General features: G+C 39.8%; 1 protein-coding gene across 6 annotated transcripts in view; it reads left to right on the forward strand.

Moving 5' to 3' along the window:
- The first annotated feature begins 12,376 nt into the window (after positions 1-12,376).
- The window catches only part of PGBD2 (piggyBac transposable element derived 2), a 36,220-nt gene continuing 20,701 nt past the window's right edge, over positions 12,377-27,895 (forward strand). The window contains exons 1-4 of one of the 6 annotated variants that reach the window (XM_042981032.1): positions 12,377-12,459; positions 14,991-15,058; positions 15,526-15,650; positions 27,600-27,663. In XM_042981032.1, coding sequence (XP_042836966.1) covers positions 27,647-27,663 — 17 coding nt within the window. In that variant the 5' untranslated portion in view covers positions 12,377-12,459; positions 14,991-15,058; positions 15,526-15,650; positions 27,600-27,646. Of the gene's footprint in view, positions 12,460-12,553; positions 12,797-14,919; positions 15,059-15,525; positions 15,651-27,599; positions 27,664-27,895 lie in introns of those variants that run through there. The other 5 variants (XM_042981025.1, XM_042981040.1, XM_042981017.1 and 2 more) reach the window with 5 other exon arrangements.

Genomic DNA, 27,895 nt, shown 5'->3' on the forward strand with positions numbered 1-27,895 from the left:
TTCTCTTTTGCTCCTCTCTCCGTGATCAGGACTCCCTCCCCTCCACAGCACTTGCCCTTCTTTTCTCCACCAACTCAGCTCTCTGCAGCTCCTACCTTCCATGATGTAGCTGTTTTCCTACCTCTAGATGTGCTGTTCTCTCAGACCTCAGATCAATTTCTTGGCCATTCAATATGGTTTGATATTTATCTGGCTGTGTTCACAGGATGAAGCATGCATAGGGTTCCACTACTCCTCTACCATATTAACTCCTTTAATCTAAACATTTTTCCAATGTATACATACAGATGGATACAGACACATGAAAAGATGCTCAATGTCACTCATTATCAGGGAAATACAAATGAAAATCATAGTGAGATAACCACCTCATACCTCTCAGATTGGTTACAATTAATAACACAGAAAACAGCACATGTTGGCAAGGGTATGGAAAAAGGGTAACCATCTTCCATTGTTGGTGTGAATGCAAACTAGTGCAGCAACTTTGGAACACAGTATGGAGGTTCCTCAAAAACTTAAAAATAGAAGTACATTACAACACACTAATTGCACTACCAGGTATTTTCCCAAAGGATGGAAAAACACAGATTCAAAGGGGCACATGCACCCCAATGTTTATAGCAGCACTAACAATAACCAAAGTATGGAAAATGCGCAAATGTCCATTGACTGATGAATGGATGAAGATGTGTGTGTGTGTGTGTGTGTGTGTGTGTGTGTGTTTATAATGCTAAATGAAGTAATTCAGTCAGAGAAGGGCAAATGCTATATGATTTCACTCATGTGGAATTTAAGAAATGAAACAGATGAACTTAAGGAAAGAGAAAACAAGATGGAGACAAACAATAAGAGACTCTTTGTTTATTTGAAAGAGAGAGAGAGAGTGGGGGAGAAGGAGAGAGAGACAATCCTAAGCAGATTCCATGCCCAGCGTGAAGCCTGATGTGGGGCTTGATCCCAAGAGTCTGGGGTCATGACCTGAGATGAAATCAAGAGTCAATGCTCAATCAAATGAGCCATCCAGATGTCCCGACTCAATTATGTAGAATAAACTGAGGGTTGCTGGAAGGGAGGTGGGTGGGGGATGGTCTAAATGGGTGATGAGTACTAAAGAGGGCTTTTGTTGAGATGAGCAGTGCGTATTATATGTAAGGGATGAAACACTAAATTCTATTCTTGAAACCAATATTACACTATATGCTCACTAACTACAACTTAAATAAAAACTTTAAAAAAAGAAAAAAAATGAAAAGTAAATAAAGCTACATTTCATTGTCACTAAAATAATAAGAAAGAAAAAAATAAAAAAATCAAACTAGAGTCATCACAATTCCAGACTTCAAGTCTTTTTTAGAAAGCTGCAGTGATCAAAACAGTATGGTACTGGCCTAAAAATATACGTGTAGATCAATGGAACAGAATAGAAAACCTAGAAATAAGTCCATAAATATATTGTCAATTAATCTTTGACAAAGCTGTAAAGAATATCCAATGGGAAAAAGGCAGTCCCTTCAACAAATTGTATTGGGAAACCGGGACAGCTACATGTGAAAGAATAAAACTAGACCACTTTTTTGTATCATACACAAAAATAAATTCATAATTGATGAACAACCAAAATGTGAGATCTGAAACCAGAAAAATCCTAGAAGAGAACACAGACATTATATTCTTTGACACCGGCCCTAGCAACTTGTTTCTAGATACATCTTCTGAGGTACAGGAAACAAAGGGGAAAATGAACTATTTGGATTTCATTCAAGATAAAAAGCTTCTGCATAACAAAGGGAAGGCTCAACAAAACCAAAAGGCAACAATCAGAATGAGAGAAGTTATTTGTAAATGATATATCTGATAAAAGGTTAGTATCCAAAATATATAAAGAACTTATGAAACTCACTCAAAAAGCAAATGACCCAATTAACAAACGGATCAAAAGGCATGAACAGACATTTTTCCAAAGAAGACATCCAGATGGCCAATGGACACATGGAAAGATGCTCCACATCACTCATCATCAGGGAAATACAAATCAAAACCACAATGAACTACCACCTCACAACCTGTTAGGATGGCTAAAATTGCAACATAAGGAACAACAGGTGTTGCTAAGGATGTGGAGAAAGGGGAACCCTCTTTCACTTTTGTAGGGAATGCAAACTGGTTTGGCCACTACTGAAAATAGTATGCAGGTTCTTCAATAAGTTAAAAACAGAAGTATATGACAGATCATAGAAGCTCTATGATCCAGCATGTACACTACTATGTATTTACTCAAAGAATACAAAAATACTATTTCAAAGGGATACATGCACACAGAAATTTATAGCAGCATTATCTACAATAGTCAAATTATGGAAACAGCCCATATGCCCATTGACTTTTGAATGGAGAAAGATGATATGTTATACTTATTTATATTTATTTATAATGGAATATTACTCAGTTGTAGAAGGAATGAAGTCTTGCCATTTGCAATGACATGAATGGAGCTAGAGATCATTATACTAGGTGAAATAATTCAGTCAGAGAAAGTCAAATACCATATGATTTTACTCCTATGTGGAATTTAAGAAACAAAACAAATTAACAAAGTGAATAAAGAAAGAGAGAAGCAAGCCAAGAAAAAAGACTCTTAACTAAAGATAACAAACTTTTGGTTACCAGAAGGGAGGCGAGTGGGGAGTGGGTTAAATAGGTTATTGGGATAAAGGAGAGCACTTGTGATGAGCACTGGATATTGTATGGTAGTGTTAAATTGCTATATTGTAAACCTGAAACAAATATTATACTGTATGTTAACTAGCTGGAATTTAACCAAAACTTAAAAAAAAAAAAAACTTTTGTGTAGAAAAAAAGAAACATATATAAGTGTTGGTAAATGTTATCACAGTCATTGTTGTCACATGATTAACTTAGTAAAATATGGCACAAAACTTGTTTAAGAGAAGAAAGGAATAGAGTAAAATTTTAACCAAGGCTATAAAAATCTCCATTTGAAGTAAAAATAAGCTACAAAACTGACTTAAACCATTCTAAAACAGGATAACTAAAACCCCAATATGCTATGCCCTAAACTAAAATGATAGAACCATTTACTTTTATTTATTTATTTTTGGCCAGAATAGTAGGAGCAATGATTTAAAACTCAGAGGGAGGGTAACAGTGGATGTTTTTATAATAGAAAAGGAGAGAACATACAAAGACACAGTCAGAAAGCCATGTGAAGACAAAGGTATAGATTGGCATAATGTACCAGAAGCCAAGGAAAGTAAGGACATCCATTACTGGTTAGGCCACATCCTAATCCAGGATGATCTCATCTCAAGATCTTTTTTAAATAACATCTGTGAAGACACTTACTCCAAATAATGTCAAATGTTGAGGATCTGAGTGGATGTATGTTTTGAGGGAGCACCATGAATCACACTAAGTGATGATTAAGACATTCAATACTGCGAGCAAAGCAAGAGTCTTTATATTAAAAAGAAAATTTCTCAATGCACTCTAAGGAGACATCTCAGAAAAGGAGATAAGACCTGATCTACTAAATGGGTTCACCATCTGGAACCCACCACTCTATAATTCCCCTCTTCCCTCTCTTTACCTCAGTCCATCTTTCCATGACTATTTTTTCTCTCTCATTTTGATTTAAACCTATTTCTCCCTCTATCCTAGGATCCCCCTACTCCATATCTCTATAATCCTTAGTAGACCACAGTAGGGATATGATGTTTCTGGTGGTTGGTAAGCTGAGTTATTCTGGAAAAGTATTAGCCTGTCATTTTTTTATTCTTCCATTCCCCACTTGAGCTCATTCATAAATGGAGTCACAGTCTCTAGGACATGTATTGCCATATGAATAATAAAGTTCTTCCTTATGCTCTTTCTATTATCTGAGAAGGAGAGAGGTAGGAAGCCAGGGTGAAGGGAGAGGTCTTTGTGTAATACCTCCCCAGGTTAAATTCTGACTTAGCTAGAGGTTGTGAATATTTCCATTTCCTGATTCTGAGTAGAACAATCTTGTCAACCAAGGAGGGTCTCAGATTTTCAACTGAACACTTACACAGGAGAAAATGGCTTAGCTAGAGATCCTGCCTGTTAATTTGGAGAAAGGTTGGTTATGAACTAGATAGGTATTTATCTCCTAGAAAAGATAAGTCAGTCACCTACACTAACTTGCTAAGCAAGATATCTAATATGTCTAACACCAAAGTCCTGGCCTCACATGAAACCTGTTCTTCTGTCATCCCTCCTTTCTCAGTTTATGTCAACACTGTTGTCCCGTGAAAGCCAACACTTTGAGTCTTCCTTGACTCCTTTCTCTCATCTTCTACATTGAATCCAGAAGGAAATCCTTTTGCCTCTACTTTGAAAGAATGTCCAGAGTAACCCTAATTCTCTCCCTCTTTATCATAAGCACCCTAGTCCATTGGCCTGTCCATTATGACTGATATGAACAAGTGTAGTAGCATCCCATCTGGCTTCTTGCTCTGCTTCACCTCATAGGGCACTTCTAAAATCTACATTAGACTGCATTCTTCCTCCGCTTTAACATTGAGTGAACACTGAAGCTGGCAATGGCCTATAAGACCCCACACATCAGGCACATTATTTATTACCCCTCTGACTTCATTTCCTTTTTTTAAAATTTCCTTTTTTTCTCACTATAATTCTTTATTTTAATTTTTAAAAATTTGCATCCAAATTTCTTTGCATATAGTGAAACAATGATTTCAGGAGTAGATTCCTCAGTGCCCCTTACCCATTTAGCCCATCCCCCCTCCCACAACCCTTCCAGTAACCGTGTTTGTTCTCCATATTTATGAGTCTCTTATGTTTTGTCCCCCTCCCTGTTTTTACATTATTTTTGTTTCCCTTCCCTTATGTTCATCTGCTTTGTCTCTTAAAGTCCTCACATGAGTGAAGTCATATATTTGTCTTTCTCTGACTAATTTCACTCAGCATAATACCCTCCAGTTCCATCCACATACTTGTAAATTACAAGATTTCATTCTTTTTGATTGCCGAGTAATACTCCATTGTATCTATATACCACATCTTCTCTAGCCATTCACCCATCGATGGACATTTGGGCTCTTTCCATACTTTGACTATTGTTGATAGTACTGCTATAAACATTGGGGTGCATGTGTCCCTTCGAAATAGCACACCTGTATCCCTTGCATAAATGTCTAGTAGTGAAATTTCTGGGTCATAGAGTAGTTCTATTTTTAGTTTTGTGAGGAATCTCCATACTATTGTCCAGAGTGGCTGCACCAGCTTGCATTCCCACCAACAATGCAAGAGATCCTCTTTCTCCGCATCCTCGCCAACATCTGTTGTTGCCTGAGTTGTTAACGTTAGCCATTCTGACAGGGGCAAGGTGGTATCTCATTGTGGTTTTGATTTTTATTTCCCTGATGATGAGTGAAGTTCAGCATTTTTTCATGTGTTGGTTGGCCATCTGGATGTCTTCTTTGGAGAAGTGTCTATTCATGTCTTTTGCCCATTTCTTCACTGGTTTATTTGTTTTTAGGGTGTTAAGGTTGATAAGTTCTTTACAGATTTTGGATACCAACCCTTTATCTGATATGTCATTTGCAAATATCTTCTCCCATTCTGTCGGTTGCCTTTTAGTTTTGCTGATTGTTTCCTTCCCTGTGCAGAAGCTTTTTATTTTGATGAGGTCCCAGTAGTTGATTTTTGCTTTTGTTTCCCTTGCCTCCAGAGACGTGTTGAGTAAGAAGTTGCTGTGGCCAAGATCAAAGAGGTTTTTGCCTGCTTTCTTCTTGAGGATTTTGATGGCTTTCTGTCTTACATTGAGGTTTTTCATCCATTTTGAGTTTATTTTTGTGTATGGTGTAAGAAAGTGGTTCAGGTTCATTCTTGTGCATGTCACTGTCCAGTTTTCCCAGCACCATTTGTTGAAGAGACTATCTTTATTCTATTGGATATTCCTTCCTGCTTTGTCAAAGATTAGTTGGCCGTACGTTTGTGGGTCCATTTCTGGGTTCTCTATTCTGTTCTACTGATCTGAGTGTCTGTTTTTGTGCCAGTACCATACTGTCTTGATGATTACAGTCTGTGGTATAGCTTGAAGTCCGGGATTGTGATGCGTCCTGCTTTGGTTTTCTTTTTCAAGATTGCTTTGGCTATTCAGGGTCTTTTCTGGTTCCATAAAAATTTTAGGATTGTTTGTTCTAGCTCTGTGAAGAATGCTCATGTTATTTTGATGGGTATTACACTCAATATGTAGATTGCTTTTGGTAGTATTGACATTTTAACAATATTTGTTCTTCCAATCCAGGAGCATGGAATATTTTTCCATTTTTTTGTGTCTTCTTCAATTTCTTTCTTAAGCTTTCTATAGTTTTCAGTGTATAGATTTTTTCACCTTTTTGGTTAGATTTATTCCTAGGTGTTTTATGGTTTTTGGTGTAATTGTCAATGGGATCGATTCCGTGATTTCTCTTTGCATAGGAATGCAACTGATTTCTGTGTGTTGATTTTATATCCTGCAACTTTGCTGAATTCATAAATCAGTTATAGCAGCTTTTTGGTGGAATCTTTTGGGTTTTACATATAGAGTACCCTGTCGTCTTCAAAGAGTGAACTTTGATCTCCCCCTGGCTGACTTCATTTCTTTGACTCTCCTTATTCACTCAGCTCGTCATGCTGTTCCTCAAACTTGCTAAGCATGCTTTCACTCCAGAGCTTTTGAACATGCCATTCTTTTTGCCTAAATTATTTTTCCTATTGAATTCTGAATGGTTTGTTCTTCATATCTCTTGGCTTTTCACTCAGATATAGTTTTCACAGTGAGGTCTTCCCTGACCACACTATGTAAAACTGGATTTACTATTCCCTTTCCCACTTTATTTTTTTCCATAGCAGTCTCTAACATATATTTTACTTGTTTGTTTATTGTTTTTCTCACTGGAATGTAAGTACCATGAAGAAAAGATGTGGGTTTTTTTTCCTCACTGTTTTAACTACAGTGCTTAGAGGAGAAGAATGAGTGTCACAGAGTGCTATTCATTAGACATTTGTTGAATGAAGGAACAAATGAGACACAGGTTCTGGGGAGTAAAGTAATCTGAGAAACACTACCTTTACATTACCTAAAATAGCACCCCACCCTTATAGCGATCATTCCTTATCCTCTTAACTTGCTAAATAAAGCAATACCACAAAAATGTGTTAAATAAACAACATTTTGACACATTACATACTACTTGTTTCTTGAGTGCCTCCCCTATTAGAAAGTGAGTCCATGAGAACAAGCACATTTTGTTCTCTGTTGTATCTGGTGTCCATGGCCTCACTGCATATAAGTGAAATGAACAATGACAAACTTGAGTGTAACATTGGCTGAGGATGTCACAAATTATTATAACTTATATTTCTTATGTATATATTTCTTATATATAACTTATATTTTGTAACACACTTTACAATGGTAAATAACAAGAATTCAACCAAGTAAATTTTAGAGACCTGTTTAGCTTTATAAATTTATTCATGGATCAGGCAGCTCCACGTATAGCAAGTAGATGTGATGTCCAAAAAGCTATAGAAAAGGTTTTTAAAAGTAGAAAAAAGAAAATTATTAGCAAAGAATTTATTGTTGTAGGCAAGGTTGCCCTCCTGAGGGGAACAGAGAGTGTCTATCATTAAATTTCCTAAAACTGACCAACAAATCTCCCTGGTGACTGGTTAAAGGCTACATATCTGAGGGAGTTGAAACTGTATTCAAGTCCTTCAAGCATGCATTGTATATTTGCTTTGTAAATGAGTATTCTAAAGGAAAACTATCTTGTCCTTAAAGACAATGCTTCTTATCCCTGCATTCCTTGATGTTACTACTTGTGATTCCTGCCTATATGTTAGTCTATAATATGTGAGCTCTTACAAGATATAAAAAGTATATAACCCTGTAAAAACTTCATTTTCCAGAGCACTCCCTTCTTTGGGAAGATGGTGTTTCTTGGGCAGCTGTCTCAACTCTGGTTCAAATGAAACTTTCTTTTAGACATTCTAAAAGTTTTGTTCATTTTGCAACTCACTTTTCTTTTCTGCCCTATTTGGGGGCCCCCAATCTGATGGTTACCAAGCCAAATTCCTCAGGACACAAGACATGCTTAGTAAGATTTTGTTGTTTTTGTAAATATCTGCAACTTTCAGGACTATAGTTCTTGGACATAAAATAAATTGGTATACTGGAAGGTGTCATGCTTGAATCTAGAATTTAAGGATCCATTAGCTAAGCCTTTGGGTTTCTCAGACTTGAACTACTACCTAAAAGGGATGTGCTGCTGGATGGAGGATTGTGCATGTTTTACAATATATCTTGTTGCATGGAGATTTTCTTGCAGTTGGCGGGCAAACTAGTGTGAACCTAACCCATTCCATGACCAACTTATCCTAACATAAAAGTCTTCTTGAAGTAGCAAATGATCTAATAGACTTTCAGTCCTAAACTCACACCCCCCAATTTTGCAGCTTTTTGGTCTCGGAAATGCCCGTTAGCAATAGCCCTTATCTACATAAAACAAGAAGAACATCTGCACCTTTTTAAAAATATTTTTTTTAACCTTTATTTATTTTTGAGACAGAGAGAGACACAGCATGAACAGGGGAGGGTCAGAGAGAGAGGGAGACACAGAATCTGAAACAGGCTCTAGGCTCTGAGCTGTCAGCACAGAGCCTGACGCGGGGCTCGAACCCACAGACCGCGAGACCATGACCTGAGCTGAAGGCAGACGCTTAACTGACTGAGCCACCCAGGCACCCCACGTGTGCACCTTAATGTATTGACAGTAACCACAAAATGTTAGTGCCTCCTGGTCACAAGAATGCCTTATGTGCACACTATCACCAATTCCCATGGAAACTGTTGAGGTTTTCTACCCAGGCAATTGTGGTCTGAAAGGTTAGAGGTTGGCCCTGGGAACATCCTCTGCCAGCTCAGTTGGGCACCAGGCAAACATGGCAGATCAACTGGGTTCCATATTTATGGAAGCTCAGTTGCCTCTGGGAATATCTCCTGGCAGCTCAAGTTGATGTGCCTTGTAAAAGAATGCCAATTAGATTTGAAAGTTTGAATGCAGAAAGTGTGGAAGTCAGAACTGAGAAGAACTTACTTATAGCCCTTGGAAATGTGAGAAGGACAGGGACTTCAAAGGATTCATGGAGAGCATGCTTATTTATTTATTTATTTATTTATTTATTTTGCATTGTCCCTGAATGTTGCCAAAAGTTTGCTTCAAATGACACTGCTGATACCAAATCTGTTAAATAACAAAAACTCAACAGAATAAATTTAAAAATCTAATTGGCTTTATATATTGATTCACGAATCACACAGCATCCTGTCTGGAAAGTAGAGGGGAGTTCCAAAGGTCTACATAAAAGGGAAAAAAAATTAAACGTTTTTTAATTTATTTTTGAAAGAGAGAGAGAGAAAGCATGAATGAGTGGGGTAGGGGCAGGGGGGTGGGGGCAGAAGATCCAAGGTGGGCTCTGCGCTGATGTGGGCTTGAGGTCAGGAACTGAACCAAACCATGAGATAATAACCTGAGCTGAAGTCAGATGCTAACCAACTGAGCCACCCAGGCACCCTGGGAAAGGTTTTTAAAGATAGAGAGGAATTGACAAAAAGGAAATTATTGTTCATGAACCCATTATTTTAGGCAAGGTTGTCCTCCTAAGGGGTACTGACGGGGTCTCTCAGTAAATTTCCTAGCACTGATCAGGAAATCCCCATGTTGACTGATTAAAGTTTACATTTCTGCAGAGTTGAAACTGCAGTTAGGTTAGGTAATAATTGTTGGTTTACTGACTTCAGGCCTTAACTTAAGTGACACCATTTTGATTTTATTTTTACAAACAGTGACAAAACCAACCAAACAAAAAATATCTTCTGGAGAATTGCCAGGGTAGACAAGCAAATGCAAAACCTTTGCTACTTGACTCTCTTGGATGTTTAACATAGGTTGTTCCCAAGAATATTTGTGTTTAGACAGAGCCTTTGAGGCCAAGTCACCCTTTTCTGTGAAGTACGCTGTCCCATGTATCTCATAAAGCAGTAATTCTCAAGCTGTGAAGGTAGAGGTGGGTTGGAGTAGAGGAGGAATTTTGCCTCCTTGGTGTTAAAAAGGAAACCACAGGCTCAAAATGTGTCACTTAGATTGAGTTCCTACATTGGGGATTAATACCAATCTAATTGCAGATTTGGGGTGCCTGGATGACTTAGTCAGTAGAGCATGCAACTCTTGATCTCAGGGTTATGAGTTTGAGCCCCACATTGGGTGTGGAGATTTCTTAAAGAAAGAAAATAGGGGCACCTGGGTGGCTCAGTTAGTTGAGCCTCCAACTTCAGCTTGGGTCATGCACGGTCTTGCAGTTCTGAGTTCGAGCCCTGCATCGAGCACCGCATCAGGCTCTGGGCTAACAAACAGCTCAGAACCTGGAGCCTGCTTCAGATTCTGTATCTCTCTCTCTCTCTCTCTCTCTCTCTGCCCCTCCCCTGGTCATGCTCTGCCTCTGTCTCTCAAAAATAAATAAATGTTAAAAAAATTAAAAAAAGAAAAAAGAAAATAAATTGTAAACAAAAAAAAATTTAAAAATTGCAATTTCAACCTCGCCCAGAAATGTAGTGTTTGTTTACTGGTAAGTCAGGAATTTTTTTTGATCAGTGCCAGTTTTCCATAATAGGCCCTCTCCATCCCCCAAAGGCAGATGAGGTCAATTCCACAATAAAACCCCTTGCCTTTACCCACAAGGAAAGTGGCCTTTCTAGGAACAATCCTTTTCCTTTGCTAGTAATTTTCTTGCCCCACCTTTCTTCTATAAAAAAACTTCAATTTTGTATAACTCCTCAGAACTTTCCTCCATTTGCTAGAGGGAATGCTCCCCAATTTGTGAATGATTTAATAAAACAACTTAGATCTTTAAATTTAGTCAGATGAATTTTTTATTTAACAATGAGCATACTGGAGACATTTTTAGTAGTCATAACTGGAGGGGCAAGGGTGTGGTGTGCTATTGGCACCTAATAGAGGACAGGGATGTTCAAATATCCTATAATCAGAATTTTCAGATTTAGCAAATAAAAATACATGTAGGGTAGTGTCTCCAAATAAAATACAGGACTCTCAGTTAAATTTGAATCTTAAATTAACACTGTTGTTTAGTTGAAAATCAAATTTAACTGGTCACCTTGTATTTTATGGTGACTCTACCCATAAAGCACAGGACAGACCCTCACAACAGAGAATTATCCAGGCCAAAATGTCCAGAGTATGGAGGTTGAGAAAACTTGTCACAGACCAGTGGTTTTCAAAACCTACTTTGTATCAGGATCACCTCAAGGGATGTTGGGCCTGCCCTCAGTTTCTGATTCAGTAGGTTTGGGGTGGAACTCCAGGATTTGCTTTTTTACCAAGTTCCCAGGTGAAGCAGCTATTGGTCTGGAAAACTGTTACCCAAAACTAAGTTCACCTCTTGGTGGATGTGGAGCCAAAATACACAACGAACCCAAAGAATAGGAAGAGTAAGAGTTTTACTTGCAACAGGTAAAGGGTGGTCTTTCCCAAGAGAGTCTCCTTGAACAACAAAATTGGGTAAATTTTAAGCTAAGGGAGCATGCATACTCCTGAAAGGCTTGCACAATGGGGAAGACAACAAGGAATTAGGGTAAAAGTCATCTTAAGTTGACTGTGTCCAGGTTGAACTCACAAGGTCCAACCAGATGAGCATTATCAATTCAATGGCTTCAATAGGTCTTGTACCTGAGTGCTCAAAGTGGTTTAGATTCTGTAAAGTTAACTCAAGTATGTGTGTCAGGTCAGTCTTCACTTTTGAGTCAGCACTGGGAGTTTTAGCACTGATTATGTTGTCCCTTACGTGACTAGGGTATCTTCTGGCTTGATAGCGGCTGTTTGCTTTTAAATTCTTTCACAAGATGGTCAGGGTCTTAAAATGACTTTTCTTATGTAGAGAAAGCGAAGTTTGTACTTTTCCAGAGCCCCCCCCCCCCCCAACTCATTCTGTTTACAGAACCACCATCCTAGATAGAAAAAAGCCTCCTGCTTTTGTGACCAGGGGCGAGAAAAGTGCCTAGACTAGCACGGGAGAGAGCAGTGTGAGCGGAGCAAATAGGAGATTCTCCGGACACTTCTGCAGCTCAGACCGGTACTTCCAAGGTCCCTCTAGGCTCTGCGGAGGCCCTGGCCTCTCTGTGGTTGCTCGGGTTGGGGCGTGGTCGGGGGCGTGGTCGTGGGCGTGACTGGGGCGGGACACAGAAGGCAAGCCCAGGCGCCCAGAGCGCTCTGGTGCCGGACGTTGCGCGGCCGCGACGCCCGAGGCGGGCGCGGCCCGGCGCTTTGGGGTTCCTTGCCTCGCGCTGTGTCCAGCGCAGCTCAGCGAGCCTTCAGCCCGCACGGCGCGCAGGTAGGCGTCGGCCCGCTCGCGTTGCGGACCGCCCTGGTTTGGGTTCGGGAGCGGTGGGGCCTGGCGTTGCGTTTTCTCAACGGCATCCCAGGCTTTGGCCCTCAGCGCCGCGCGCGGATAGTGGTTACAAGGGACTGGTATGGGGACAATGGGCGTCTGGGCTCCTAAGGCCGAACAGCGGCACTCCCGCTGTAGGGCGGGAGGCGGGCTGAGGGCGGTGCGGACTCAGCCGAGAGAACCTAGAACCTTTGGGCTGGGCGGGAATGCGCTGAAGCAGGATGTACGGGAGTTGAGTGGTCGCCACCTGTGGGCGGAGTCCCTGCTGCGGAGAGACCTGGTAGGGGGCGAGTCTCGGGTCGCGCTCCCTTAGGGGAGGGAGCACCCTCAGGGAGGGGTGACCCTGAGCGGGGACTTGCTGGGTGCTTCTGCCTGCCTCTGCGTTCGCGGAGTGCCTTTTGTTTTCCTATTCTCCGTTTGATTTTGTAATGGGAAGAGGAGGGGAGGGGGCTGGTGTCTCACAAAGGCTTTTCCCCAGCCGTTTTGCACGTGGCTCAACTTTGAGGCATTTACATTTGTAAAATGTCTTATTAAAGAAATATTTTCGAAATAATTTCAGAATTAAGAAAAAGTTTAGAAACTAGTACAAAGAATTCTCATTCTATTCACTTGGACTCCCCAAATGTTAACATCTAATTTAACAGAACCGCAAAACTAGGACACTAACATCTACAGGTTCTATTCAGATCAGTCTGTTTGTCTAGCCCATTTCTTTTCTGTGGTATAGGATCCAAGTCAGTATTTAGTTGCATTTAGTTGTTTCATTGGACAAATTTACATTTTAACCAGTAGAGGCTCTCTCCCCTTCAGAGTGGCATTGGAAGCACCAGATCTCAAATCAGAGGGTCTTTTCTTCCTCCCTGCCAGGCCCAATAGAGAGTGGCAGCTTTGGTCATCCTCTGTGCCTTGACCCATCCTGGTCCTAGCCAGCCTCTCCTGATTCTCCTTCTACTTATCAGGCCTATCTCCTTTTGTCCTCAAATCTCTGAAGATGCCCTCCTTGGCCATCTTCTCTTTCAGTCTGGGCATCTTCCCTGGGTGATCTCTTGTGGCTTTAAGGATTGTTGTGGTTTTGAGCAAACCCAGGTCCAGCCCAGGTCATTTCTCTGTCCCAGACTTGCTTAGCCTGTGGCCTACATGATGTTTCTGGGTTATCTCAAAAGCGTTTCTGCCTCAATATGAGCATAAGGCACCTTGAGCTCACTCACATCTGGTCCTCTTCTAGTGCCCCCAATTTCTGTGAATGACATCACCTTACCCTAGCCACCCAGACACTCCTGGGGAAGGCATCCCTTGTCAGCTCTTCCCCCAGCTCTAGCCTGCAGTCAATACAGATTTGGTTACCTTTTTGAATTCTCCCTGGGCTGGCCCACTTTTCTCTATGGGAACCACCATCCTGCCTTTTGTCTACCTGTACTTGCTTTGGTGCCCTCAGTTGGCTGCACCACAGTCAGAATAAGCTTGTTAAAATGTCCAAGTGATTGTGTCGTATTCTGCCTATAATCTTTAAAAATATTCCTTTGCTAAAAAAAAAAAAAAAAAATAGAGGGCTTATTTCTCACAGTTTCAGAAAATCTTTATAAGTATATTTTGGTAAGGGTCAATCATATATCAAGAGTTCCTAGTTCTGTTCTGAATAAGTGCCTGAAAGTCAAAAGGTGAAGATGAAAATGAAGGCCTGATAAGGTGGATTAGGTTCCCTGAACTATGGCCATTTGCTCATTTGTTCAGTTCGGCAAGTATTTATTGGGTGCATACTGCATGCCAGGAGTTGTGTTGGCTTCTGGGGATATAAAGGTGAATAAATTTACCAGGCAACTGCCTGGCCATGGGGGCACTTGGTGAGGTCAACATGCAGTAACTCTTGACTTAGATAAGAACATTGCAGGACATAGGGTGGCCTGAGCCTAGGCAGGGGAAGTAGGGGAAGGCTCAGGACCAGGCTATTTAGTGGCCTTGATCTAATACCATGGCCTGTGCAGTTGTGATCTGGGAAGCTCCTTGGCAGATTGTGAGGATGGGCCAGTGTCAGAATGATTGGGGGCTGTCACTGAATGTCAGTGAGTGGAAGAGGACTGCCTAGGGCACAACAGAGAAAAAGGTAATGAGCTGAGCTGCTGAGGGTTAGCATGACTGTGCAATGGTAAGCAGGTCACATTATCTGACCCCAAACTGGCCAGACGTGTTTGGATTTTATCAAAGTCATACTAAAGCACCCCTAATCAAACACAGGGTTTCTGCAGCAAAATGTATGGATACCTACAGTTAGAAATAGAGATTGCAGAGAGCCTCACATCATTTTAGATTTTGCTGCCAGAGTTTGTTGGTACATTTTGAAGAATTGTTCAGTTTTCACAGCATTTTTGACTTCTGAGAATTGTGGGGGAGGGATTGTGGATCTCAAATGATAGCTAACACTTTTAGAGCCGGGCCCCTTGTATGTGCTTCACATGCCTTGACTCTTATCTTCACAGTGACCCCACTAGGATTGGTACCATGGAAGATACCATTTTATAGGTGAGGAGATGTGGGCACAGACAAGGTTAGCAACTTACCCATTGTTACAGAGCTTGCCACTGGTGGCTCCATGGTCTACATGCTTACCAGGCTGCAGATTTGTGAATGGGAGGTGGGGAGAGGGGTTGAAGGACCAAGGTCTTTCTCCTACTGTTTAGACACCTAGCATCTATAGCCAGCCTGCCTGAGTGCTGAGGAAGGTCAGAGGAGAAGGGAGGTGGGAGGCCCATAGAGGTTATAGTCACATACTCAGATACACTAAGGGCTTGTGGGACTTGTTTCCATGATGCCTGCATCTTGTGTGGTTGGGCTGTAGGGGAATTTATATGCAGCGTCAAGTAGACCAGAGGAAGAGGTGAGGTGGTCAGAGACGCTGTGTGGACAAGCTGGGATGTGGGCTGGCTGGGCTTTGAGAAATAAGGATTCTGTAAAGAGACTCTTCATGAGACTATAGAGTGGGGAGATAACTGTTTTCTAATTTTCTTCCTCTAGTTGTGCAAGATACATGTGTTCTGGAACACCACAGAATACCTTCTGCCTGCCACTCCTTCATCACCGGAGACAGCAGTCTTCCTGAGGGGCACAGAGTGGATCAACTCACTAGTATTTGCTCACGGGTGTGCAAATATCCTTGTGCCTTTGTGTGTGTCTGTGTGAGTGTGCAAAAAATATATAAAGTGCATGTGAACAAAAATAATGAAACAATGTTGAATATCCTGCTCAGTTTAAGAAATGGAACCTTATCCAAACCTTAGAAGTCATTTATCTGTCTGCTCCAGTTCATCTTTTCTCTTCAGAGGTAACCACTGTCCTGAAGTATCTTTTAATCATTTCCTTGCATTTCTTTATGGTTTTACCATGTGTATGTATGTATTTCCAGATAATACATACTTTAGTTTTGTTTACCTTTTTGGTCCTTATAAAATGAATGCATGTAATGAAGTATGTGGGTTTTTTTTGCTAATGAATTTTTTTGCTAATGAATTTTTTTGCAATTCATTCAGTTGTGTGTGTGGCTGAAGTTCTTCATTCACTTTTTTTGTTGTATTTCATTATACAACAAAAAAAGGGAGATCCTTTTTTGTTGTCATAACTGGCAAGTGAGGTGCTACTGTCTCTAATGGGTAGAGGTCATGCATGCTGCTAAACATTCTGTAATGCACAGGACAGCCTCCCCATCTCCAGCCCTCCCACACACTGAAGAATTGTTTAGTCCCCAGTGTCATTGCTGAGGCTGAGAACTCCTGCCCTAGGGTAAATACTTGGGGTGGATTGCTGGGTGTGAGTTTGGGCATAGATACTAATGCACCTTTTACACTCCTTCCAGCACTATGAGGGCTCTTGTATGACTCATGGTCCTCTCCAATACTTGATAATGTCTGCCTTTAAAATTTTTGCCAACCTAGTGAAGTGATGTGTGAAATGATACCTCAATCGTGATTGAAATTTTTATTTCCCTAATAATAATGAGATTGACTGTCTTTTCATGTTTGCATGCTGTTTGTATTTCCTTTGAGAAGTACCTGCTGATATCCTTTTACCCATTTTCTTGTTGTGTTATTTGTGTTTTTCTTAATTGTTCCTCTGATTTCTTTGTATATCTTAGATTCTTTGGGTCTCCTAGATACTAATCCCTTATATTTGTTACAGATAACTTTTTCTATTTATGAGTTTCTTCTGATGAACTAAGAAGTTCTTAATTTAAATGTGGTATAATTTATCATTTTCTTTATGGTTAATACTTTCTGCGGAAAGATGTGGTTCTTGCTGGTCCCCAGGTGGATGTGACTGCCTTTGGGACCACATTCAGTCAAGGCTGCAGCTGAACCACAGGACTGCTTCAGGGACCACAGCTGGGACTAAGATTAGCTGGTCTGCCACTGGGGGATTGGGTCGGTGTGTCTCCCACTGGTTCCCTGGACCTACCCTAGACTGTGGCAGAGAGAGGCTGAAACCATGTCTGAGGGCTGCTTCTGGGTCCACAGCTGACACTGAGGTCAGCAGGCCTCATACTAGAAGAATGGATGGGTGCTGCTGGGTCCCTGGGTGAGCAGGACTAAAGGCAGGACTAGAGCCTGGACACAGGGGTGCTTTGGGATCCGTAGTCTGGTCCAAGGCTGGGGGACCTATTATTGGTGTGTGGACACTGTGGCTCTTCCTAAGTTCCTTGGCACATGGGATTGGTTGCAGGACTATGGCCAGGCAGGCCTGGAGCTCAGTCTCTAGGGTGTTGAGGCTGCCTTTGGTTTGTAGGCCACGCTGCATTTGGTGAACTTGCCACCAGAGTGCTGGCCTTTTTTTCAAAGAAGCTTTCCTTAGTCTTGGTTCACCCCAGTTTAGAAGCCTGCTACCTGGATCCCAAAGCACCTACAAAGGCACTTTTCTGTGGTTGGCTGCCAAATCATTGTGTAGGGAGACACAAGATAGGGACTTTCTGTTCTTCCATCTTGCTGACATCACTGCTGTTTAGGATAGACCAAACATTGTCAGTTTTGCTGTTCAGGTCTCAGTAATTTTGTCTGCTTGATCATTAATCACTGAAAGAGGTGTATTGAATCTCTCACTACTGTGATGGATTTGTCAGCTTCTGCAGTTAATTTTTACTTTATTTTGAAGTTGTTATTAAGTGCATAAAATTTAAAATTATTATATCCTTCTAGCAAGTAGGAGATTTTTTCTCTAGAAGTTACCTTCTTTTTCTCTGATAATTGTAAAAATTAACATAAAATAAAATTTGCCATATTAACTGCTTTTCACTAGTGTTAATATACTCAAATTGTTTTACAGCCAATCTTGAGGACACTTTTATCTTGCAACATTGAAACTCTATACCCATTAAGCATCATCTCCCCATTTCCCCCTCCACCCTCCCCACTGGTGTTAGCAACCACCCTTCTACTTTCTGTTTCTATGAATTGGAATAATTTAGATACCTCATATAAATGGAATCCTACAGTGTTTGTCTTTTTGTGATTGGTTTATTTAGCATAATATCCTTAAGTTTCATCCATGCTATAACATGTAACAAGATTTTATTCCTTTTTGAGACTGAATAATACTCCATTGTAAGTATATACCACATTTTCTTTATCTAGCCATATATATATATATATATATATATATATATATATATATATATATATTTAATTTTTATTTAAGTACAAGTTAACATACAGTGCAATATTGGTTTCAGGAGTAGAATAAAATGATCCATCACTTACAGACAACATCCAGTGCTCATCATCACAAGTGCCCTCCTTATTACCCAGCACCCATTTAGCCCATCCCCACCCACCACTCCATCAACCTTGTTTGTTCTCCATCATTAAGAGTCTCTTATGGTTTCCTTCCCTCTCTTTTTTTTTCCTCTTCCGTATGTTCATCTGTTTTGTTTCTTAAGTTGCATATTTGAGTAAAATTATGTGGTTATTTGTTTTTTTCTGAATGAATTATTTCACTTAGCATAAAATACTGTAGCTCCATCCACCTCTTTGCAAATGGCAAGATTTCATTCTTTTTGAAGGCTGAGTGATAATGTTCCTGTGTGTGTGTGTGTGTGTGTGTGTGTGTCCATGTCCATGTGTCCATTCTTTATCCATTCATCAGTTGATGGACGTTTGGGCTCTTTCTATAGTTTGGCTATTGTTAATAAGGCTGTGATAAACGTTGGGGTGCGTTGACCCCTTTGAATCTGTATTTTTGTATCCTTTGGGTAAATATCTAATAGTGCAATTGCTGGATTATAACGTAGTTCTATTTTTAACTTTTTGAGGAACCTCCGTACTGTTCTCCAGAGTGGCTGTACCAGTTTGCATTCCCACCAGCAGGGCCAAAGGGTTTCCCTTTCTCCACAATCGCGCCAATGCCTGTTGTTTCTTGTGTTGTTAATTTTAGCCATTCTGACAGGTGTGAGGTGGTATCTCATTGTGATTTTGATTCATATTTCCCTGATGATGAGTGATGGTGAGCATCTTTTCATGTGTCCATTAGCCATCTGGCTGTCTTCTTTGGAAAAGTTTCTGTTCATGTCCTCTCCCATTTCTTTACTGGATTATTTGTTTTTGGGTGCTGAGTTTGGTAAGTTCTTTATAGATTTTGGATACTAACCCTTTATCAGTCAGATATATCATTTGGAAATATCTTCTCCTGTTCCCTAGGTTGTTTTTCAGTTTTGTTGATAGTTACTTCACTGTGCAGGATCTTTTTATATTCATCAAGGTCCAATAGCCCATTTTTGCTTTTGTTTCTGTGCCTCCGGTGATGTATCTAGTAAGAAGTTGCTGTGGCCAAGGTCAAAGAGGTTGCTGCCTGTAATACAGCAAAATTCCTCTAGAATTTTGATGGTTCTCTGTCTCACATTTAGGTCTTTCATCCATTTTGAATTTATTTTTGTGTATGTTATAAGAAAGTGGTCTAGTTTCATTCTTCTGCATGTTGCTGTCCAGTTTTCCCAGCACCATTTTTTAAAGAGACATTTTTCTATTTGATACTCTTTCTTGCTGTATTGAAGATTAATGGACCATATAATTGTGGTTCCATTCCTGCATTTTCTATCTGTTTCATTGATCTGTGTGTCTGTTTTTGTGCCAGTACCATAGTGTCTTGATGATTACAGCTTTGTAACAGAGCTTAATATCTGGAATTGTGATGCCTCCAGCTTTTCTTTTCTTTTTCAGGATTGCTTGGCTATCTGGGGTCTTTTCTGGTTCCATACAAATTTTAGGATTCTTTGTTGTAGCTCTGTGAAAAATGCTGGTGGTATGGGGTCAGGATATTGACAGGGATTACATTAAATGTGTAGATTGCATTGTGTAAAATGTAGACATTTTAACAATGTTCTTCCAATCCATGAACATGGAATGGTTTTCCATTTCTTTGTGTCCTCTTCAGTTTCTTTCATAAGTGTTCTATGGTTTTCAGAGTACAGATCTCTTACCTCTTTGGTTAGGTTTATTCCTAGGTATCTTACGGTTTTTGATGCAATCGTAAATGGGATTGATTCCTTGATTTCTGCTGTGTCGTTATTGTTGTTTAATGCAATACATTTCTGTACATTGAAATTGCTCCAATTTTGCTGGATTCATTTATCAGTTCTAGCAATTTTTGGGTGAAGTCTTTTGGGATTTCTAAATAGAGTAACATGTCTTCTGCAAATAGTGAAAGTTTGACTTCTTCCTTGGTGATTTGAATACTTTTTGTTTCTTTTTGCTGTCTGGTTGCTGAGGCTAAGACTTATAATACTATGTTAAATAGTATGGTGAGAGTGCACAGCCCTGTCTTCTTCCTGACCATAGAGGAAAGGCTCTCAGTTTTTCCCCATTGAGGATTGTATGAGCTGTGGGGTCTTTCAGATACGGACTTTATTATGTTGAGGTATGTTTTATCTATCCCTATTTTGCTGAGGGCTTTTTTTTTCAAGAATGTATGCTATACTTTGTCAAATACGTTTTCTGCATTTATTGAGAGGATCATGTGGTTTGTGGCTTTTTTTTTTTTAATGTGTATCATATTGATTTGTGAACACTGAACCACCCCTGAATCCAAGGAATAAATACCGCTGATCGTGGGCAATGAATCTTTTAAGTCCTGATGGATACAATTTGCTAGTATCTTGTTGAGGATTTTAGTATCCATGATCATTGGGAATATTGGCCTGTTCTCTATTTTAGTGGGTTCTCTTTCTCATTTTTGGATTAAGGTAATGCTGGCCTTGTAGAATGAGACTGGATGTTTTCCTTCCATTTCTTTTTTTTGGAACAATTTGAGCAGGGTATATATTAACTTTTCTTTAAATGTCTGGTAGAATTCCCCTGGCAAGTTGTCTGGCCTTGGACTTTTGTTTGTTGGGAGATTTTTGATAACATTCAATTTCTTGGCTAGTTACGGGTCTATTCAAATTTTCTATTTCTTCATGTTTTAGTTTTGTTAGTTTGTATTTTTCTAGAAATTTGTCCATTTCTTCTAGATTGCCCAGTTTGTTGGCATATAATTTTTCTTAATATTCTCTTAGAGTTGTTTGTATTTCTGAAGTGTTGGTTGTGATGTCTCCTCTTTCATTTGTGATTTTATTTATTTGGGTCCTTTGTCTTTTCTTTTTGATAAGTCTGGCTAGGGGTTTATCAATTTTATTAATTCTCTCAAAGAACCAGCTCCTCGTTTTGTTGATCTTTTTTTTTTTTTTAATTTCTATACCATTTATTTGTGCTCTAATCCTTATTATTTACCTTCTTCTGCTGGCTTCAGACTTTATTTGCTTTTCCTTTTCTAGCTTCATTAGGTGTAAGGTTATTGTGTAACCTTGTGTATTGAGACTTCTCTTCTTTTTTGAAGTAGGCCTATATTGTGATCTATTTCCCTCTTAGGTCCGCCTTTGCTACATCCCAAAGGGTTTGGACTGTCGTGTTTTCATTTTCATTTGCTTCCATGTACATTTTAAATTCTTTAATTTCCTGGTTAATCCTTTTCATTCTTCAGTAGGATGTTCTTTAACCTCCAAGGGCTTTCCATATTTTTTCTTGTGGTTGACTTCAAGTTTCATAGCATTGTGATAGGACAGTATGAAGGGCATGATCTCGATATTTCTGTACCTGTTGAGGACTGATATGTGACCTAATGTGATCTGTTCTGGGGAATGTTCCATGTACACTTGAGATGAATATGTATTCTGTTGCTTTAGGATGAAATGTTCTGAATATGTCTGTTAAGTCTCTCTGCTCCAGTGTGTCATTCAAAGCCATTATTTCCTTGTGGATTTTCTGCTTAGGTGATCTGTCCATTACTGTCAGTTGGGTGTTAAAGTTCTCTATCAATGAGTTTCTTTATGTTTGTTATTAATTGATTCTTATATTTGGGAACTCTCAATTGGACCCTAAGTATTTAAAATTGTTTGATCTTTTGTTTTTAATTTTTTAAATGTTTATTCATTTTTGAGAGAAAGAGAGACAGAGAGAGAGAGAAAGAGCATGAGCAGGGGAGGGTCAGAGAGAGAGAGGGAGACATAGAATCTGAAACAGGCTCCAGGCTCTGAGCTGTCAACACAGACTGCAACACGGGGCTCAAACCCAACCATGAGATCATGACCTGAGCTGAAGTCGGACACTTAACCTCCCCAAATTGTTAGATCTTCTTGATGGATAGACCGCTTAACTGTGATGTAATGCACTTCTTCATCTCCTGTTACAGTCTTTGGTTTATTTTTTATTTATTTTTTTTTGCTTTATGTTTTTTAATTTTTTTTTAATTTATTTTTTATTTAAATTCAAGTTAGTTAAAATATATTGTAAAAATGATTTCAGGAGTAGAATTTAGTGATTAATTACTTACATATAACACCCAGTACTCATCCCAACCAGTGCCCTCCTTAATGCCCATCACCCATTTAGTGCATCCCCCCATGCAGTATCCCTTCAGCAACCATCAGTTCCCTGTATATAAGAGTCTCTTATGGTTTGCCTCCCTATCTGTTTTTGTCTTATTTTTCCTTCCCTTCCTCTATGTTCATCTGTTGAGTTTCTCAAATTCCACATGAGTGAAATCATGATTATTTGTCTTTCTCTGACTATTTTGCTTCACATATACACTCTAATTCCATCCATGTTGTTGCAAATGGCAAGATTTTATTCTTTTTGATCACCAATTAGTATTCCATTGTACATATACACCACATCTTTTTTTTTAAATATTTAAAAAAAATTTTTATTTATTTTTGAGAGAGAGACAGAGTATGAGTGGGGGATGGGCAGAGAGAGAGGGAGACACAGAATCCAAAGCAGGCTCCAGCACAGAGCCTGACGCGGGGCTTGAACTCATGACCTGAGCCGAAGATTGGATGCGAGATCATGACCTGAGCCGAAGTTGGACGCTTAACCAACTGAGCCACCCAGGCGCCCTGATATATACCACATCTTCTTTATCCATTCATCAGTTGATGGACATTTGGGCTCTTTCCATAATTTGGCTGTTGTCGATAGTGCTGCTATCAACATTGTGGTGCATGTGTTCCTTTGAATCAGCATTTTTGTATACTTGGATAAATACCTAGTGCAATTGCTGGGTCGTAGGGTAGTTCTGTTTTTAACTGTTTGAGGCACCTCCATACTGTTTTCCAGAGTTTGCATTTCCACCAAGAGTGCAAAAGGGTTCCCCTTTCACAGCATCCTCACCAACATCTTGTTACTGTCTTTGATTTAAAATGTAATTTGTATGATCTAAGTATGGGTACTGTGGCTTTCTTTTGACAGCCATTAGCATGATAGATGATTCTCCATCCCCTCACTTTCAATCTGCAGTTGTCTTTAGTTTAAAATGACTCTCTTATAGGCAGCATATTGATGGGGTCTTGGTTTTTTCTTGTTGTTGTTGTTTTTAATCTGTTCTGACATCCTGTGTCTTTTGATTAGAATATTTAGTCCATTTACATTCAGAATGGTTATTGAAAGATATGAATTTAGTGCCATTTTGTTACATGTAAAGTTGGTGTTTCTGGTGATGTTCTCTTTTCCCTTCTATCCTTTTTGGTTTTGGTTTTTTTTTCCCCACTCAAAGAGTCCCTGTTACTATTTCTTGCACGGCTGGTTTAGTGGTCATGAACTCCTTTAGTTTTTGCTGGTCTGAGAAACTCTTTATCTCTCCTTCTATTCTGAATAACATACTTTCTGAATAAAGTATTCTTGGTTGCATATGATTCCTATTCAGCACGTTGAATATATCATGCTATTCCCTTCTCTCCTGTCAAGTTTCTGTGGACAGATCTGTTGTGAACCTGATATGTTTTCCCTTATAGGTGAAGGACTTTTTTGCTCTGTGCTTTCAGGATTTTTTCCTTGTGTGTATTATTTTGTGTATTTGACTATGATGTGTCTTCATGGTGGCTAACTTTTGTTGAATTTAATGGGAGTTCTCTGTGCTTCTTGGGATTGTGATGTCAGTTTTATTCCCCAGATTAGGGAAGTTTTCGGCTATAATTTACTCAGATAACCCTCTACCTTTTTCTCTGCATCTTCTGGGACTCTTATGTTTTGAATGTTATAACAGTTTAAGGAGTCACTGAGTTCCTAAAGTCTATATTCGTGATCTGAAACCTTTCTTTTCCTCTTCAGCTTCATTGCTTTCCATAATTTTAGATTCTGTGTCACTGATTCTTACCTCTGCGTCCTCTCTGTCATGGCACCCATTCAGGTTTGTATCTCGGTTATAGCATTTTTAATTTTGGCCTGACTAGTTGTTAGTTCTTTTGTCTTTGTAGTAATGGATTCCTTAGTGTCTTCTATGCTTTTTTCAATATCAGCTAGTACCCTTAAAATTGTTGTTTCAAATTCTAGTTCAGACATCTTATATCTGTGTTGATTAAATCTCTGGCCATGAATTTTTCCATTTTTTTTCTTTTGGGATGGGATGAATTTCTACTTGTCACTTTGGAGGTCAAAAAAAAAAAAGTGAGGGAGAAAGAGATAGAGAAGAAAGCAGGCTAGATCTTCAGTGTGTTTTGGTCTCCTTGTTAAGAGACACTTGATCCAAAATAAAAAAGAAAAATAAAACAAATAGAATAAAATAATAATTTAAAAAATAAAATAGCGTGTGGGTGGCTTAGCCAGTTAAGTGTCTGACTCTTGATTTTGGCTCAGGTCATGATCTCACAGTTTGTAAGATCGAACCTCACATTGGGCTCTGTGTTAACATTGCAGAGCCTGCTTGGGATTCTCTCCCTCTCTGTCAGTTCCTCCCTTACTCACTCGTGCACACTTTGTCTCTCTTTTATAATAAATAAATAAACAATAAAAATAAATAGAAAAAGAATAAACAAAAATTCCTTTCTCTATATATACATACGTACATATATGTATACACACACATATATACACATACTTATATATAAATCCAAAGGAGGCTAGATCCTGTTTCCTCTAGAGCTGAAGCTTTGTAGCACTTTATTATCAGTAGACTTGGTGCATGTGAGGGATTTGTGCTGATATTCTGGGGTAGGAGCTGATTGCTCTGATTCTCAGGAGGACTTGCCCTAGTCAAGTTGTACTTGCAGAGCACAGTGGGGTGAGGCTTTCAGTAAGCAGCTCCAGCTTCCACTTGGTGATGCTGTTTTGTTCCCTGAAGTTGGTCAGAGTTGAAGGATGGGGGAAGAATGGTTTTTTCCCTGCTTTCTTATCTCTGGATCAGGGACCTCATGCATACTGCTCCACAGGAAGCCCTCACAGATGATCAAAGAGTCACCCCTCCTTTGTTCCAAGCTTCTGTCAGATACCCGTCATCATCCTATGTATGAACTGTCTGCCTACCAGGAGGCACAGCACTTCTGTGTTTTATCTGTGGCATGACTGAGTTTCAAAACTCACCCTGAGATGCAGACTTCTGCTGATCCTCTGGGGGAGGGTCTTGCTGTGTGCTGTGGCCAGTGCTGGCAGTCCCAGAAAACAGTCATGTGGCTGCACAGCAGTTTGGAGTTTATGGTAAATCACAGCACAAAGCCAGCACCAAGGTTTGCTGTCCTCAGCCAGTATCTTTGTTCCTTTGCTGATGAACAGGGCAGTTCAATGGCTCCTGCAGGATCTTTTGCCCCCAGAGAGGCCATATCACCTCTACCAATGCACCCCAGACAGGGGAACCCTTTCTTCCTGTCTGATCCAGGGGATCTGCCTGCTCCTGGGTGTCTGCCGTCCTTCCCCACCAGAACACTGCTAATGCTGCCAGGCATGACCACGGTGATGGCACTGATCTCTGAAACTTTAGACTCTGTACTCTGCTGTTTATAAAACCTCCAATATTAAAACCCTTTCCTTTTGCCACTCAGTGGTTTTGGGGAAGAGTTTTCTTGTGCAATCCCCTGCACATTTTCACTCTTTTTCTCACTCTTTCTCTCATTCTCTTTAACTCTTCTTTGTCCATATTCAGGGCTCCATGTCCTTTGTAGCACCTGCAGCGCTTTTCTCTCTTAAATCAGTTCTTTGCACCTCATACCTTCCTCAAGGTGGTCTTTTTTCTGCCTGTAGATGTGCAACTTTGTTCTCTCAGTCCTCAGATTGGTTTCTTGGATGTTCATAATGATTTGATATTTATCTAGTTGTGGTCGAGGAAGGAGACAAACTTAGGGTCACCCTACTCCTCTGCATTTGTAACCTGGGGCCCAAGATTTTGTTCTTTTTATGGGTGAATAATATTCTATTGTATCACATATTTTTAATCCATTCATCTATTCTTTTTATAGTTCCTAAGATATGAAGTTAAGTTTTTTTTTTTTGATCTTTTTATTTATTTAATGTATGTGTTTATAACTATAAACTTCTCTCCTAGAAATCATTTGCTGCATCCTATATGTTTTGATATATTGTGTTTCTTTTTCATTTGTTTCAAGATACTTTTTATTTTTTTTAATATTTTATTTATTTTTGAGAGAGTGCAAGTGGGGAGGGGTGGAAGGAGAGAGGGACAGAGGATCTGAAGCGGGCTCTGCACTGACAGTAGCGAGCCTGATGTGGGGCTTGAACTCACAAACTGTGAGATCATGGCCTGAGCTGAAGTTGGATGCTTAACCCACTGAGGCACCCAGGTGCCCCTTAGTTTTTTTTAATGTTTATTTACTTATTTTTGAGAGAGAGATAGAGCATATGTGCAAGTGTGCAAGCATGAGCAGGGGAGGGGTAGAGAGAGAGGGAGAGAAAGAATCCCAAGCAGGCTCTGTGTTGACAGCGCAGACTCCCAGATCCCGATGCAGGGTTTGATCTCATGAACCATAAGGTCATGACCTGAGCTGAAACCACTTAACCAACTTAGCCACCTATGCACTCCAACAAGATATATTTAAGTTTTCTTTTTAATGTCTTCTTTAATCCATTGGTTGTTAAGGAGAATCTTGTTTCATAGTCAGTTCTTTACATATCTAGGACTTCACTGTCAAATGCACTGGCCGCTGGCTAGGAATATATGACTATCTACGTTAAAATTAATTGAAATCACATAAAATTAAAAATTCACTTTCTCAGTCACAAGCCATATATCAGATGTTTAATAATCATAGGTGGCTCATGGCTACCATATTAGGTACCAATGATACAAAACATTTCCACTATTATAATAACTTTCATTGGCAATCCTGATATAGAATAATAGTTGTTCACCAGGAGCAATTTTTACCCTATGGGACACTTGACAATATCTGGAAACATTTTTGATTTCTACAAACAAGGGATGGGTATTCTGGTTTCTTTTGGATAGAGGGCTGGAGAGCTATTAAACATCCCATAATACACAGGACAGCCCCCCCACAGCAAAGACTCATTCAGCCAACATGACAATAATTCTGATGGTGGGAAACTCTGCCCTACAGTGTATTTTGATGTGAAGTGTGAGGTGGAGATCTTGTTGTTTTTCCCTCTGCTTAACCAGTTGGCTAGACACCATCCCTGTCCCTGTATACTCAGTCCATTTACTCTGCTGGTGAACCTTAAGCTAGAGATGTTTTTTGTTTTTGTTTTTGTTTTCCTTAAATGGTCTAGAAAGTCCTGTTGACTTTCTACTTAAGATACGATTTTTAAAAATCAATTTTTGTTGCCTTACAGATTCTTTGACTTTGCACATAAAGACCACTCTGTGTTCCCAGTATATCATGGCTTCAACTTCAAGGTAAGTCCTGTTTGATGAAAGACTTTATGCAAGTGATTAATTCTCTTTGAAATGCCCAAGCCCATGACATTTTTAGCCCTTAGTCTTACTGACCTCACTAAGCATTTGGTCTCTAGAAGGAAAAAGTAGGAAGAGAGAGGAGACTGGGAGGATGGAGAAAAGGTGAGGCAGACAAGGTCGGGTGTGTGGGATAGGTGTGGCCCTGTAGTTCCAGTGTCTATACTTGATCTAA

Source organism: Panthera tigris, chromosome A1, assembly GCF_018350195.1.
Source record: "Panthera tigris isolate Pti1 chromosome A1, P.tigris_Pti1_mat1.1, whole genome shotgun sequence".
Lineage (NCBI taxonomy): Eukaryota > Metazoa > Chordata > Mammalia > Carnivora > Felidae > Panthera > Panthera tigris.